The 16,266-nt window shown below is 48.9% G+C and overlaps 3 protein-coding genes across 3 annotated transcripts; all 3 read right to left on the bottom strand.

The window, feature by feature from the left end:
• Positions 1–110: 110 nt before the first annotated feature.
• On the bottom strand, positions 111–1,263 carry N7471_012976 (zinc-binding alcohol dehydrogenase family protein; the record flags this gene model as incomplete). The annotated part of the gene is made up of 2 exons (XM_057285695.1): positions 111–642; positions 707–1,263. 2 exons carry the CDS (start codon positions 1,261–1,263, stop codon positions 111–113), a joined length of 1,089 nt encoding a protein of 362 aa, XP_057131961.1.
• Positions 1,264–2,881: 1,618 nt separating this feature from the next.
• On the bottom strand, positions 2,882–5,764 carry N7471_012977 (non-ribosomal peptide synthetase; the record flags this gene model as incomplete). The annotated part of the gene is made up of 1 exon (XM_057285696.1): positions 2,882–5,764. The coding sequence occupies one exon, from the start codon at positions 5,762–5,764 to the stop codon at positions 2,882–2,884; it is 2,883 nt and encodes a 960-aa protein (XP_057131962.1).
• Positions 5,765–5,790: 26 nt separating this feature from the next.
• On the bottom strand, positions 5,791–15,153 carry N7471_012978 (uncharacterized protein; the record flags this gene model as incomplete). Its single annotated transcript, XM_057285697.1, has 6 exons — positions 5,791–7,691; positions 7,743–8,434; positions 8,480–10,700; positions 10,751–10,971; positions 11,039–14,126; positions 14,184–15,153. The coding sequence occupies 6 exons, from the start codon at positions 15,151–15,153 to the stop codon at positions 5,791–5,793; spliced, it is 9,093 nt and encodes a 3,030-aa protein (XP_057131963.1).
• Positions 15,154–16,266: the final 1,113 nt, after the last annotated feature.

A 16,266-nucleotide genomic window follows, 5' to 3' on the forward strand; every position in this document is an offset into this window, starting at 1 on the left:
TCGTATGTACAAGGCGATGTGGGATTCTACCAGTCCATCAAAACTTATATTTTTCAAATAGTTGCCCATTGAGCTATTCTTCTTTCAGGCCTCTAACTTAATACAGGCTTTCATTTCGTGGTCATAGGGACGACAAGCTTCTTCCCCGAAACCCTTCTATTTCGCAGCATGTCCAAACCTTCCAAGATCCCTTCAAATTTGCCTGGAATGATTTGAGTTTGACAAGGTTTAAGCTTCCCATTGTTTATCAATTGTTGGAGTTCTAGGTACCATGACCGAGCCCAGACTCCAATCTCGGATCGTGGCGCAATGCCGTATGGGTCTGGGAGCTCGACACCTCGTCCCGAGATGGCACCTCCCATGACTAGTTCGTGCTTGATTGTCTTTCGCGAGCAAAGACTCTCTTGATATTGCTCAAGTGCACAGTACCTTCCTCCAGTACGACCAATGGCTGCATAGCACAATCGCAGAGTCTTGGCTTCCGCAAAGGGGTCAAGCACATATCGCAAGGTGTTCTTTGTGGCCGCTCGAATCTCTTCGCCACAAGTTGGTGAGTTGTAATCAAAGACAAGATCTGCCCCGTATGATGTAACCAAGTCGCGGTTATGAGGGGAGCATGTGGTGATTACGCGGTGGCCACAGCTAAGCAAGATGGATCAGTGACTTGAATATACCGAAAGCCATAGGAAGGAACTGGACTACTTACAGCTTCACCATCTGGATTGCAAGTAGTCCTACAGTGCTACTTCCACCGTATACCAGAACATCCTCGGATTTGGATGCTGGTGTGTGCAATGTTCCGGGCAATTGAAGTGACCAAAAAAGAGCAACCCCAAGAGTCGCAATTGCGGTCCCTGAGAGGGAGGGTGCATTGACAAGATCCATTCCTTTAGGAACATGGAAAGTAAGATCCGGTTCGGTTCGAATGTACTCGCAGTAGGCTCCAGACATTGGATCTGACATATTTGAGCCCTGAACGGCACCAAAAGCCTGATCTCCAAGGCGGAATCGCCCCTGTGCAGCAACTTCGCTTCCTAGCGCAACCACTGTTCCTGAAAAGTCACACCCATCCCAGAGACCTGGGGTCGGGAACCTCAGTGGCATTTTATAATCACAGGGGTTGAGGGCCACGGCAGCAGTCTTCACCAACATTTGGTGGGGGCCGAGTTCTGGGATAGGTAGACCATGGGTGATTTGAAGAATGCCGCCTTCATGTTGAATGATGCCGGTCTGATTTGGGGGTAATTCACCTTGGGATGCCATCTTGTGGTTGCAAAAAGAAAGCTGGTAGATTTAAACAGCCTGTGAATTTGGGAAACTCATTTATATAAAGTCCAATGCATCTCGCCGTAGCACACAGACAAAAACAATAATGATCAAAAGAAAACAACAGAAAAACCTTTTTTAACGGAAACAGTGCCTTTTCTGGGCATGCAATGGTGGGTTTAAAATCAGCGATTTTGGTCAGAGTCGCAATCCCTGCCTTTCTAAACGTATACATTGGAACGGTAACTGGTCCTTAGGGTCTCCACGAGACCGTAGACTTTACTATTTGTTGAGAATCCTAGTTGATTCTCAGTAGTGAACATGATAGTTGGGGTTATTTCACCGCTAGCCAAGAACGGTAACACCTAACAGATGCAAGATTAGCTCTGCCGATTCAATTTGACATCGCTTACACGTTTCTCTGCATACAATGTGCCTTGCGTTGTATTGCAGGAATGCAGTTTAATTCAGGCTGCATTCACTAACTGTCAACGGATGGATTTTTATGTTGTGATTGTATCTGTTTCCATTACAGTTGGGAGAGTGAGGGTGGGAACTACATGGGTTGAAATGAAGCCCATAAATGTAGGTCCATGTTCTAGTTCCATCTGCACTATTACAACACCGTTCATATATATAGAGGTAGGTATCGAAGAGGGGGAAAATTGCTGTCAGGATTCCTTCGAATATACACTATCACCTTGCATTAATATGCTGAACCAACTAGTTACACAGGGGCCGTGGCGTAAAGGGAAGATGTTGACTCTTGATTTATAGAAAAATAAAAAATGGGGTGATATAATTTGTTCCCTGTACCGCTGAAATCTACCATAAATCCGACCTGATCATTGACATTACAAGATAAAACAACAAGTTCGCCCAATTCAAAAGGATGGGCATCATCAGAGCCTAGGAGAGCAATGGTACTGGGCTTACTCGGTGGGTTAGATCAAAATATATTTCATTCAACTGTCTGACGCTGACTGCATAGCCAGGTATTGATTGTGAGATGTAGGGGAGAGAAAAGAAAAGAAAAAGATGACGAACACTCTTCAAGGGGCTTTTAATTTCTAGCTCCTGGTCACTCAAGAGTGTATAGTACTCTATTTAGTTGATTAATTACTATGCACGGATGTTAAACTTGATATATGAACATCAAATCAAGTGCGCTTTCTTTTTTTTTCTTTTTCACAAAGGAGGCAGATCTACATAGACAATGCTAAGCAGCATTAATATTACTTTTTGCCCTGAAATTTAAGCTGCATATATCATTCAGCAGTACCTATTCCGCTGCAATAACCATCGGAGAATACTGGGATATGAAACTGTAGAGCCAGGAAATGTATTCGACTAATGACAGACATTTCGACAAGAGTAACTCAAAAAGCCCCAGTTGCGTATGACTGTTGATAAGGAGAACGAACAATGATTTCGCTCAACAACAATGTCAAAAATATTGTCGAAATATGTTTCTTTTCATTCTAATAACACGGTGGCACATATTGGTAGCAGGCATTGAACTATTTGCGTGCCGTAATTGATGGCAACTGATTCGTTCTATAATTTTGTAACTATTCCCGTACACTCTGATCCATCCTTATTCATCCTCAGAAAATCAAGTACTTTTAATCAACCTGGGGAGGAGGACTTGCCCATCCGAGGCCCTGCGCAAGTATTCTCCCAACAACACACTCATTCCTGCTTGTTCGGCAGCATTCACCCACTCATCGAGGGAAACGATCTGAAACTGTTGACCCGTGCCCGATTCCATCAAGGGCATAATCTCATCACGCCCAATCTTCATCTCACCAGACTCATAAAGATAAGTCACAGCTAGTTCGGTGACACCGGAATGGTGAACGGCTTGAAGGAGTTGGCTTGCGGCCGACTGTACGGAAATGAGGTCGAAGACCCCCGACCATAAGCTCGAGTCTGGCACTTTCTGGGTTTCTTTGGTAAACCGCATGACATTACTCATAAGATCAAGTTCCGGCGCATCGGTGCCGGTGATGCTAGATGGGCGGTGTATCCATACGGGCAGACCAAATTGGCGGTTGACGTGCTCGAGGTAGACTTCGCTCACCCACTTGGCAGCGATGTACCCATCTGTTGGTCGAGATGGAGGAGGATATGACGATACAGATATCTCCCCGAAGGTTTCTTGGGCAGCAAGTCTTGCAACACCAGCCGACGAGACGAAATGGAATGGAATACGCCGAGGCAATGCAAGTTTGACGAGTTCCTTCGTCGACGCCACATTGATCAGCTTGAGAGTCTGATATGTTTTCATGAACGACACATCCGCGCCATTGTGAATAACGATATCTGCACAGGAGAATATCGATTTGGTCTCGGTTTCAGATAGTCCTAGTTGAGGAGCCCCCAGATCACCATAATGCAAATGAACTTTCGGATGGGAAAATAGTTCAGGTAAACCCGAGGATCGTTTTCTGACAGCAAGACAATGGACGGACCAGACCTTTCCATCTTCTATGAGTCCTCGGAGTATTTCTTTGCCAAGGAAACCTGTTGCCCCGGTAAGCACCACATTCTTGACCCCCGATGGGATAATGTGAGTGCCACCGTAAGTCAGAGATGAAGTGAGGTCAGATGTAACTTCAACTTCTGTATCCCAATTCACGTCTAGATCGAGTGAGGGGCGAGATATGTCTTGAATTCTGGCCGCCATTTCACGTAGACTGCTGGCTTCGAAAAGTTGATACAATGCCATAGACGCACCGAGGTTCTCCTTGATTAGAGCTTGCAGGTTCACAAGGGCGAGGGAACTTCCACCAACGTGGAAAAAGTCAGATTGGGAATCAATTGAGTGAAAGCTACTAAGTTCCCGCGGTAGTACTTGTTGCCAGAGCTGACGCAATGACTGTTCAAATGCCGTGAGAGTGCTGTCGTCCGGCAGCTGGGATGAAATCAACGGAATGGGAAGTGCGCCGACCGCGACACGATCAGTCTTGCCTGAGTTATTTTGAGGAACATTCTCAACTGGGATTATAGCAGCAGGTCGCAAATGACGCGGCAGTGGTAGCTCTTGGGAAAGGCGCGCGAGATATTGATGCGCATTTTCAGAATCGTGTGTGGTAGCCATTATGACAAAGGCAACAAGAAATTGATCGCCCCCAGACTGAGTTGCATCTGAACGAACGGATACCACAGCTTGTGCGATAGTTCCAGCTGAAGAACTGACGATCGCCGTCTCTATTTCTTCAATATTGATGCGAATTCCCCTCAATTTGATTTGGTTATCCCCGTCCATGCGCCCGAGGAGAATAAGACCACCATCGCGATTGAGCTTTCCGCGATCTCCAGTGTGATGGATTCTTGTCCAGTTCTTCTCCTGGAAAAACTTACTCGCGTACTGATCATTTGAAAATCGCTCAGTTGTCTTGGTGCCGTCAAGATAGCCCTGGGCAACCCCTGCGCCACCAACAACCACTTCACCAGGAACTCCGATGGGAACAGGCTTCATGGTTTCGTCGACAATGTAAACAGAGTAGTTTGGTAGTGTATAAAGAGCTTGCGCGAGGCATGTTGATGTAGAATCCAGCAGGTTGTACGGAACTTCACTGCCCGAGCATGCAGCGCTGATCTCCGCCGGCCCATAAGCATTTATCAGTTTGAGGTCCGACCGATGAAGATTCTTGATCTCTTTGATCAGGCCACTTGACATGAATTCACCACCACATATCACGGTCGACAAGCGAGAGTTACTCAGGTGGGAGCGACCATGACGAATCCAAGCGAGATATTCTGTGGGCGTCGCAAGGGTGCATGTCACATTCTCGGATACGATGAGTCGTGTGAGAGCAACGGGATCACCTCGTGTGAGATCAGATGCAATTGCAAGGGTCCCGCCAGAGCATAGGGAGACCATGATCTGCCACAAAGACGCATCCCACGCATATGATGATTGATGCAGGATGGTCTCGTTTCCCTGCTTCAGTTTCCAGACGGCCGTGGATGACTGAATATGGTGAACATATGCTGAATGGGCAATCATGATTCCCTTTGGGACACCAGTTGATCCACTAGTATACATGATCACCGCAGTCTGGCTTGAGACAGCCATGTTTCGGACGGCGATTGCAGTAGAGCTGTTTAGGCTACCTACGTCAATCGGTTTTGCCGTGGTGTGCAAAAGGGCATAGTCGGACATGGAGTTTGTATCAACCAACACCATCGGTGCTTGTGTTTCGTTCATGATCCTCGCGAGTCTGTTCATCCCCACCTTTTTATCCAATGGAATGTAAGCACCACCGACACGCAAGATGGCCATGAGAGAACATATCCAGTCTGCACTGGGGGATTGGAAAACCCCAACACGGGTCCCTGCGCCAACTCCGTTGCGAAGGAGTTCGTTTGCGATAACATCGATCCGACGCTGGACTTCACTATAAGTCAAGGAGCTCCCATCATGGGTCTTCAATGCGATACGGTCCGGATAGCGCAAGGCAACCTCGTCGAGGCGGTGGACAATAGTCATAGACCATTTGTCTCGGAGCTCCGGTCCTAATTTAGGGTTTTAGCGAAAGATCTACATTTATGGGGAATTGACTTGCCTCGGCCCGCAGCCACTGCCTTCTGGAGGTCATCTTTGGAATGCAATCCCGGCCAGGTCACACGAGTCGCTGGATTTTGAAGAAAAGACCGGAGAAGATTGACATAGGAGCTGAGCAGAATTTCCGCATGCTCCATTCCATACAAGCCCATCTGGGCAGACAGGTGAATTAGCGTCTCGCCGGCACCGACGTTGCCAACATCCAGACCGAGATCAAAAGAGGTTTCGCCGCCGCCCAAAAGTGCGCCATCGGCTACACAACCGCAGAAGCTTCGTGATTGCTCGACTTTGGGTCGATAGTTGAAGAGTGTTTGGCATAGGGGATTGTGTGATGCGGATCGGGGAACGTTGAGCTCTGTCAAGATCACATCAAATGGCACACGCGAATGGGCAAATGCACGCTGCGTGATGTTCCGGACCTCCTTGAGAGATTCCCCAAAGGATTGGCCTGGCTGTTGAGAGAATTTCACAGGAAGGAGGTTCAAGAAAAGCCCCATACTCCGCAGGATGTCGGCATCCGTACGGTTCCCATCTCCGACGCCGATGCAAATCTCCTTCGTATCAAAGAAGCGCAGAAGAAGGGTCTTCCAAACTGCCAGATGGAAATGGAAGGGTGTTGATTTGAACATCCGGCAACATCGGTCAATGGAATCCGACAAACTGACATCGAGACGAATCTGGGCAGTATGAGACCCAAATTGAGCAACTTTGGGGCGCATGGGTTGTAGGGCAAAAGGAAGAAGGGGAAGTGCGGGTGGAATCTGTGTATATTGTGCTCGCCAGTAAGCGAGATCCCCAGCCCAGGCGCCCTTTTCGTATTCAAGAAGCTGCCGCATAGTAAAGTCTGGATATTGAAGTCCATCCTCGGAAAGGGCTTGGCCTTCATATGCTTTTTCCACGTCTGCCCAAAATACCTCGAAGCTAATGCCATCCATGTTGATGTGATGGAAGCCGAAGATTATCCAGTGCTTATCTTGGTTGAGCGAAAGCAGCCGAACACGCATGAGCTCGCCATCAGAAAGATTGAACACGTGTGCCTTCATCTGTTTTGAGGCCTCTGCGACTTCGGTCTTGTCCAAGATTGCAACATGCTCCAACTGCAAGGAAGACTTCGTCCAAACGCCTTGCATATGATTCCGCTCTTCGTCAGTGAAGAAGAAAGTACGCAAGGCTTCGTGATGTTGTCCCGCAGTTTGTACAGCATTCGCAAATTGCTCAATTCTTAGGCGACCAGATAATTCAAACGTGGGTGTAATGTTGAATGCGGTCTTGTCCTCGACCAGATGCTCTAGAAACCAGAAACGCGACTGCCCGTAGGACATTGGTATAGTTCTTTGGATTTCACGTTTTGGGAGCCTCATCTCGCTGTCGTCAGTAAAAACGGATGAGGAGGTGTCGCCGTCCTTTTCGGAATTCGAGTCCCCAGTGATCAAAGATGTCGCGGAGCTGCCACTGTACGCGTTTGTTGCGTCCGGAAGTGCAATCTTCAATTCCACGGAGCTGGCTCTAGTCTCTGCAACTATTATATCCACGGGCAAATCTGCGGGTGAAGCTGTTGCAGCCACCAAAGGATTGGGTTGGTACGCCGGTGGCTTTACAGCCTGTTCGCCAGGGATCAAATTTGGAATCAAAGATTCTGGCAGAACCTCTGCAGCAGTGGCCAAAAGCTCACGAATGGACGCCACGTTGAAGATTTTCAGCACCGGCATATCAACCCCCAACTCCTTGAGGAACCATGATCGAAGGTCAACAGCGACCAATGAATCCACACCAAGCTCATCTGGACTCATGTCCAACATAGGCTTGCTGGGATCAGCCTGAAGGGCTGACTGGAGCTTCAACACAAAGCCATCTAAAGACAATATTTAGTTTCAGCTGGGTATAGGATCTGCGATATCCGTACCTTGCAAGATCTCGATAACTTCGTGATTCGAAGTTGCCTCGAACAAGCGTGTTTTTATCAACACGCCAGATTTTCCTTTCTTGTCTGCCACCACGAGATTGCTATACTTGTGGACCAGATGTTGGAAGATTGGGTTAGAAATCCAACTCTTTGACTCGTCATCGTCAATTCTGAGTCCACAGCATAGCTCAGCGCTTCCTGTACGCTCCCTGCAGGACAGTACACCTTCGGCAAACACCTCATGGAAGTCTTGCTCAGACATCCAAGAATGGCCGACTCGGTAAAGATATGACTGTTGGCCCATGTTAAGCTCTCGCGTCACATAGCCGTTACCGACAATCGCGCCGATGTTAATCGCATGTGCTGCCAGGCCGCGGTTTCGGCGCTGGGCTGCCAGACTCGCCATAAACATATTCGCAGCATTATAGGCAACCTGGCCGGGGTTTCCTGTCATAGCAGCCATTGATGAAAAGAAAACCATGAATTCCAAGGTGTCCTCTGGGAACAGTTCATTCAGTATTATACTACCTTCAACTTTAGGGCGGAGAACCTTCTCAAGGCGAGGAAGATCTAAATCAATGAACATTGTGTCCTGGAGCACCATGGCACCTTGCGCAACACCAGCTATGGGAGGCATGGTTTCGCTGATGTTCTGATGGGTCGCTTGAACGGATTCCCGATTCGTTATGTCGCTACATGTGTTAGTATGAGTGACTGAGACGAGATCGAGAGCTTACTTCGAAAAGACTCGGACAGTGCAGCCATTCGCAGCCATTCTCTGCAGCCATTGGTCATTAATATTTGGATTTCGACTTGATAGCGCAATGTATCGTGCCCCCTGTCCGATCATCCACTGACAAAGCGACAAACCGAGCCCGCCTGTCAGTCCAACTAGCCAGTAGGTTTTGTCTTTTGAGAATTTGACCTGTTTGGTAGCAGGGCGAACCTGGACAGCAAGCTTCGATTGACCCCATGAAATTAAAGACTGTTCCGCAAGCGGCGATTGTGCACGAATCAGGTCCTCGAGCCCTATAGGAACAAACTTGTGCATATTGAATGGTATCAGGTCGTATTGTGCTCTCCCCCAGGAAATCTGCAGCTGCATAGCCAATTGGCCTCTCTCTGAGGTGTACTGGGATTGGGAGCAGTTGGCAGTTAGAGTGCCCTCGCTCTCGAAATTACAGTCTGTCGGCAAGCATGTCTTCAGGAGAGTAGTCACATCGGAGCTACCACTCAGGTTCACAAGGCGGGAAATATTGCTAGGTAACTTGCTCAGTACTTCACGCCGGGTGGAGTTTGGGTGGATTTGGATCCATGGCCACGAGCAATGTCCTTCCTTTGTTGTCAAAAGCACAAGTTGAACATTCTTTTCGCTTGCGTATTTCGTAAGGACGGGTGACAGGGAGAAGTCAGGGTCTAACACAGCCAATGTCGTCCCCGATCGAAGGTGTTGAAGCATAGAGAGGGCAAGGAAATGGAAATAGAGGGTGAGCATCGATCGAATTCCTAGCTCTTCGGAATCTACACATCGCACCGCGAGGCCATGCGGCACACGGACTTGAGAGTCCAGAGTATGTGACAGCGCGATCACACGCTCACCATTCCAGGTATTTCTCCCAACTACCAAGAAATAATTGCCCGATGGAGTGATACGGACGGCGCGGAGCAAAGAGTGAGTCACATCGATATCCACATCATCCGGGAAAGAGGGCGAGGCTCGAAAGTCCTTTTCTTCAATTTGATATCCAATTTCAGTTGGTTGGATGGTGACCACAGACCCGGTACGCTCAACCTCTTTAATGATGAGACGCCTTGAGGAATTGTATCGATCATTTCGGCCAGAGTTGAGGCGGAATCGAGGAACTTTGAAGTGACCATCTTTTAGTAGTAACTCCCTCTCGTTGGACCACAATATCCCATCGAGCTGGCTACTTTGATCCCAAATCTCGGCAGCTTCCAAATGGAGGAGCTTTGTTGCGATAATCTTGGCATCGGCGTCATGAAGCGAATGGAGGTTGAGGAAATGGATATGGAGGTGAGTCATCTCCATGGCCAGTGTGCGTTGAACTCCTGCGAACATGTTGGCATAGGGGTTCTCCCCTTGGGCACCGTGTCCCAGCCATAGAACATTCTTGCTTTGTTTGAAGAGCTCTTGGAATGACTTCAGGTTCCCAGGAGACATGTGTTTTAGAACTGGCCCATCCAATTCAATCAAACTAATCACTGACCCCATTACCGGTAGGTTTGCTGAGATAAGGTCACCTAAAGAACTGGCTGTGTAGATGTTGCTGTAGTGGGGACGGACCACGGTTTTGATATCGACTACCATATCAGCAGTCAAGGATGATTTCCCTCCGATGATTGTCAACGAGTCCACACCCAGTGGTAGATGGTTCGCCGCTAGGGGATCACGAAGGAAATTGACACGGTGATCGACAGCTTGAGTAACCATGACAGAGAATGGCAGAGGCGAGGTTCTGGAAGACGACAACAGGGCTTCGAAACCAGAAAATCCAGCCTTTTGCATCAGTCCTTCCCATTTGTCCTCCGATATACAGGGGGATAGTGTTCTTCCCTCTTCGTAGCCTAGCCACCAACCTGGTAGGCCACCAAGGATGAGCCCGAAGCGCATGACATCTGAGTCCGTCAGTTCGAGCATAACCAGGTACCCACCAGGCTTCAGTAGCCGACGAACATTTGTCAGGGTTACTTCAAGCTTTCTGGTGGCGTACAGGGCCAGAGGAGCAATGACAATATCAAAACAACCCTGTTCATAGTCTTGTTCTCCGATGTCCTTCTCGATGTCCAACACCTTGAACGCCATTCTGGATTGATAATCGGAGAATCTTTCACGTGCGTCATCAAACTGCGAGTCCAAAATATCGGTGTATGTGTATGACGCAAACGAGGAGCTCATTGCACGGATGACTCGATCTGAGGTAGCGCCCGTACCGGCTCCTATGATATATCAGTATTGAATACAGTTTTGAAAATGTGCATGGACTAACCAATCTCCAAAACGTTAACATGGGGGTATCTATGGCTGATCTGGCGAGCTTTTTCAGCAATAGCGTCCAAGTATGCATCTATCCCAAGTGTTTCGGCGTAGAATTCCGCTAACATATTGTCATGCATCAGGATTTCAAGTAAATTCATATCTCCGCGAATGACAGCAGAAAGGTTTTCGCCAACTGCAGACAGCACTTTGATGTCGATACTGTCGGGATGGCTATGTAGATGAGTCAGTGCGGTTCAATCTTGGTTTGCCAGATCAACAAGAGAGTTCAGGTTCTCACCGATCTAGAATTGGAGCAACATGCTCCATGGTGTCATTTGCCCATTCCGGCTTTGCGAATTTATGTTTTCCATTCGCAACGGATGTTGTACAATGCTCCGCATATGAGAGAAGATGTGTATGGTTCCAAGTAGCATTTGCACGATCGGAGTGCTGAAGCGAATTCTCGAGTTTCTTGAAGTAGAAATGGGCGACGCGTTCGAGATCCATGCCTAGGGAACGGTCTTGGGGAAGCATGTCTTCAGCTTTCTTTGGTTGCCATCCGGTGGGCCTATCAACATCCCAGATCACTTCCGTGAAGAAGGGAACATCGTTTGTGGATGTCAACGGACTCAGCGGTGTGGTATGAAGACCTTCAAGTTGAACCAAAATATGTCTCCCGTCTGCGGAAAATATATCAACATCACCAGAGAGTTCGGCGAAGCGGGCATCTGTGACTGCAGAATAGAAGGACAGATCTGCACCGGGGGCACCAAGAGCGACGCAGGCGGTCGGATTGAGGCGAAGCCTGTCGATTCGAGTGGGAAGGTAAAGGGTGCGTAGACGTCCATCTCCTGGGAAAGAATAAGCAAGCATGATGGACTGAATGGCCCCATCAAGAGATGCTGGGTGAATGATCAACGGTCTTTCGGTTTCGGAATCCACTGGGACAGCAATTAAACCTGATGCCTCGTCCATTTTTCTGCGCAAGGAGGAAAGGGCCTGGAAGGGGCCGGTGTAGCCAAACCCAAGTTCGGAAACTGAGTTGTAGAATCGGTCGGCTTCCAGATCCAGGAATGAAGCTTGCGGTTGGGCGTGTGGTGGAAGGATATCATGATTGGGGTCGCCCAAAATAATTTTCAGAGTGGCAGATGCATGAAGAGACATGGTGGATGACCCCTTATTGGCGTCGGAATGACAAGCAAAGGACGCAGACATGGAATTACCCTGAACTTGATCGATCGAAAGTCTGAAAATTGTTTCGACTCCCCCGTTCTCGTCAAGGACCAATGCTTGTCCAATGACGACATCATGGAAGTCGATCAGTTGCACTGAACCCAGGCCATACTTTTGAATTACAGACTCAACCGCCGCCGATATATACCCAGCTGCAGGGAATACCATTTGACCTTGGACTTGGTGATGTGCCAGCCAAGGAACCTCCCTAGGATGAAGGTAGTTGCGCCAGCGTAGCTGATTTTCTGTCCCGTCGGGGCATTTGACACCCAGTAGAGGGTGAAATGGTTCCTTTTCAGTGCGGATTGCGGTAGATGACCGAGATTCGTGCCAATAAACCCGGTCATGATCCCACGAATACGATGGAAGTCCCTTGATGAGTTTTGGAGTTGTTCGACTGTTTTGCTTTTGCATTGCCTTCATTTCAAATCCTGCGAAGTCCACGACACTCTCGCCCAAGGCAATCCACAGGGCACCCAGTGCGGATGAGAAAGCGTCGCTATCATTTCTGCCACGGTTCAAGGTCCCGGTGTAAGGCAATGTCTGGCCAGACACTTCTTGGATTGTTTGCATCGCAGGTCCTTTCAATGCTGGATGAGGACCGATCTCCAAAGCCAAGTCGAATGGGCCAGCTGCACCAACTGCATAAGTGACGGCCTGGGAGAATAGTACGGGCTTGACCATGTTGTTGCTCCAGTACATGTCGGCAAGGTTGTCATCGACATTGTCAATATTCTCGCCATACACACTGGAGATCCAGGTAGCACTGCCACTCGGTGGACACTGAATGGTTACACCACACCTGTGGATCGCTGCGATATAAGGAGCTGCGCAGGAAAGCATGTGATGTGAGTGATAAGCTTGGTCCACTTTCAACAAGCGAGCAAATTTATTTTCGTCTTCAAGGATTTCCCTGGCCTCGTCGATCGCATCAGCGTCCCCGGAAAGAGTGACGCTGGCGGATGAGTTGCTAGCTGCTACGCAAACTCTGTTCTCGAGTGAAGGCATCTCGCAGAGCTCCTTTGCATCTTCAAATGATGTTCCCGCGGCCATCATTGCCCCTTTCTTTCCTCCCTGGGCGGTCGCGTATTGTAGAGACCATCCGCGGTAATAGGCAATGCGGATAGCATCCTCTTCGTTGAGATATCCCGCGGCATACGCTGCGGCAATCTCACCGGACGAATGGCCAACGACAGCAGTAAGTTTCAGATTGGCTACCTGGAGAAGCTGAACCAACGCAATCTGAATCGCAGTACAAAGAGGTTGTGAAAACTCCGCTTCGCCAATACGAGATGAGGACTTGTCTTTAACAAGCTCCTCCTTCAGCGACCAAACAGGGCGATGCTGAGTGGGTAGTTCCTGCAAAGACCGATCGAGGCGGGCGATGCAATCACTGACCATCGGTGAGCTTTCGAGCAATTCAGCACCCATCCTTGCCCACTGTGCTCCTTGGCCTGTGAACACTCCAAGGAGTTTTGGTTCGCGGATACTTCCCGTCTGCGTGCTTGGTATTATTGCCGAGGACGCCACTGCCTCATCCAGCCTTGCAGCAAGCTCTCCTGGGCTTGATGCAGACACCGACAGCCGTACTGGCAGAGTGGAACGCCGGCAGTTCAATGTCCATGACAAATTACGCATATTGATATCAGAATGATTTTGCAAATATGCCGAGTATGCTGCAATGTTGGCGAGAAGCGACTTTTCGGAGGAGGCAGAGAAATTGAATGGTGACACTGCTGTGGATATGCCATCTTCAGCGTTGTGACCATAGGCAAGCAGGCGCCCATCGAATTCTTCCAAAATTGCGTGCGCATTTGCACCACCAAAGCCAAAGCTGTTAACACTAGCACGACGAGGGGTGTCTGGAAGTTGGGGCCATTCTTTGGCAACTTGAAGGATTTCAAGGTCGTTATAGAAGGGAAGTACCGTGGAACTCAATTCGGTGAGCAATAGGTTTGGCGGGATGACGGCATGTTGTAAAGCAAGCGACGCTTTAAGGACCGCTGCTAATCCAGCCGTGCCCTCGGTGTGGCCAATCACTGTTTTGATGGACCCAACATACAAGGGATGCTCCTGGGTACCATTGCGCTGATATTTGGCTGCTTTTCCAAAGAATGCAGTGCTGATGGCCTCCGCCTCGACTGGGTCACCTGCTGGAGTTCCTGATTTGGTCAGTAAAGCCTTTTCGCCTTCATTCGATTATGACTCACCGGTACCATGAGCTTCGAAATATTGTGGTCGGTCCGTGGGTTTGGAAAGATCGAGTCCAGCTCGAGCGTACGTAGTCCGAATAAGGTCTGCTTGAGCCATAGGGTTGGGCATCGTAATTCCTTTAGTGCGACCATCTTGATTGGCACCTGTCTCCCGAACGATGCACTCGATGTGATCTCCATTCGCCAATGCTGCACTCAGTGGTTTGAGTATGATGGCAGCAATTCCGTCACCCCGTGCGTATCCATCTGCGCCTTTATCCCACATACGCGAACGCCCCGTCGGGGAGAGCATCTTCAGCTTGCTCTCTGCGATGTATTGTTCCGGTCCCAGCAGAAGGTTGGTTCCTGCTGCCACCGCAACATCAGTCTCGCCGCTTCGAAGGCTCTGTACGGCCTGGTGTAGGGCAATCAGACTAGAAGAACATGCCGTGTCGATGGTCATGGAAGGTCCGCGCCAGTCGAAAAAGTAGGAGACTCGATTGGATAAAATGCTTCGAGCAGTTCCCGATGCAAAGTAAGTTGGAAAATTTTGCACATCCCGACCTAACATATCGGCATAGTCATTGGTCATCAACCCAACATATACACCGGTGTTAGACCCTTGTAGGTTTTCCATGGCAATGCCAGACGTTTCGAGTCCCTCGTAGACAGTCTCGAGCAACAGTCTTTGTTGCGGATCAATCGAGTTTGCTTCCACTGGTTTGGTTCCAAAGAATTGGGCGTCAAACAGTCGATGATCTTCAGACAGCAAATAGGAATGTCGAACATTCGTTGTGCCATGGTGAAGGCCATCGGGGTGGTAGAATGCTTTGGTGCTAAAGCGGCTTTCTGGAATCTCACTAAGAACATCTCGAGGTGCTTTGAGCAAGTCCCATAGCTTCGAGGGTGTTGTTGCATCACCAGGAAAGCGGCAAGCACTTCCCACGATGGCAATCGGTTCCCCGGTGTGGTGAAGATCACCTGTCATTGTGTTGCTCGGGTTTCACTGACTCTGCACAGGCTGGTACGACCAATGTGTGACTTCGCGTATTGTAATGAATGGTCTATAGGGTATCAATCATGGGCAATCGGGACAAGATTTTCTCCGCAACATTCAAACTCCAGTTAGCAGCGACGGGGAGCGGTACATATCAATGTGCCGAGGCTCGCCTTGTTTGTCGGATTAGGACAATTCGGACATCCAATCTCGGATCAGCTTGTCATTGTTTTCAGCTGGTTCCGACGCCGAAGCCTGCCTCCGGGTTTGTGATATGAAGCGAGACAAATCATGATGAAGGTATGTGATCCACCAGCTTTTCGCCACGTGCGCAGAAAATCTTGCTGTATTTTCTCACTTCATGTTACTCTAGAGATGTAGAAATGCTAAGATCCTAGGCTTCCAGGGGTTTCCAGTCCGGCTAGTTTGAAACCCTAAGACCGAGTCCGAGTCCGAAGGTCATTGCCCTGTTGCATTTGCATGTTCGAGATCTCATCGAGAGAACAAACCATCCATGACTTACCAGCATGTGTGCACGCATCGTAAGCTTCTGTTTTGTGGCCGATGGAGTCCACCAAATGGTAGAATTGCGCAAGGAAAGTCCAAAGCGAAGATGTGCCTCAATTATCATATTACTAAAGAGTCGACAGTCGGGAGGTTCAGCACCATTGTTCGACTCCGAGATAAACTACATGTACATACCTAGCCCGGGTTCCAATATCGAACCCCTTTTTCCAGGATCATTGCCACGCTTCAGTTCGCAACCACATTTCCATGTGCCATGAGTCTTGGTCAATTTGAGTCCTAGCCTCGAAATCATTCAAGTTTCAACTGGTAATGTCCGACCATAGCTGCATATTGTAGTTTGAACGGTCAGAACGTGGCAAATCGACGTGGTCTAGACAGTTTGTGTTGTTTGCTTCCCTATCCCTCTCTAGGCAGGAGATGAAAGTCTATCCCACCCTCTTTAGGCAGGAGGTGAAGATATATCCCATCCTCTCTAGGGAATGCGGCGGGGGTAAGGATAGGCAGGAGGTGGAAAAATTGCCCATCCCACCCTGTGTGAGGAATAAGGCTGAGATAAGGATTGGCAGGAGATGAAAA

This window comes from Penicillium samsonianum (assembly GCF_028829775.1).
Source record: "Penicillium samsonianum strain IBT 33392 chromosome Unknown utg000007l_segment0_segment0, whole genome shotgun sequence".
In the NCBI taxonomy this organism is placed as follows: domain Eukaryota; kingdom Fungi; phylum Ascomycota; class Eurotiomycetes; order Eurotiales; family Aspergillaceae; genus Penicillium; species Penicillium samsonianum.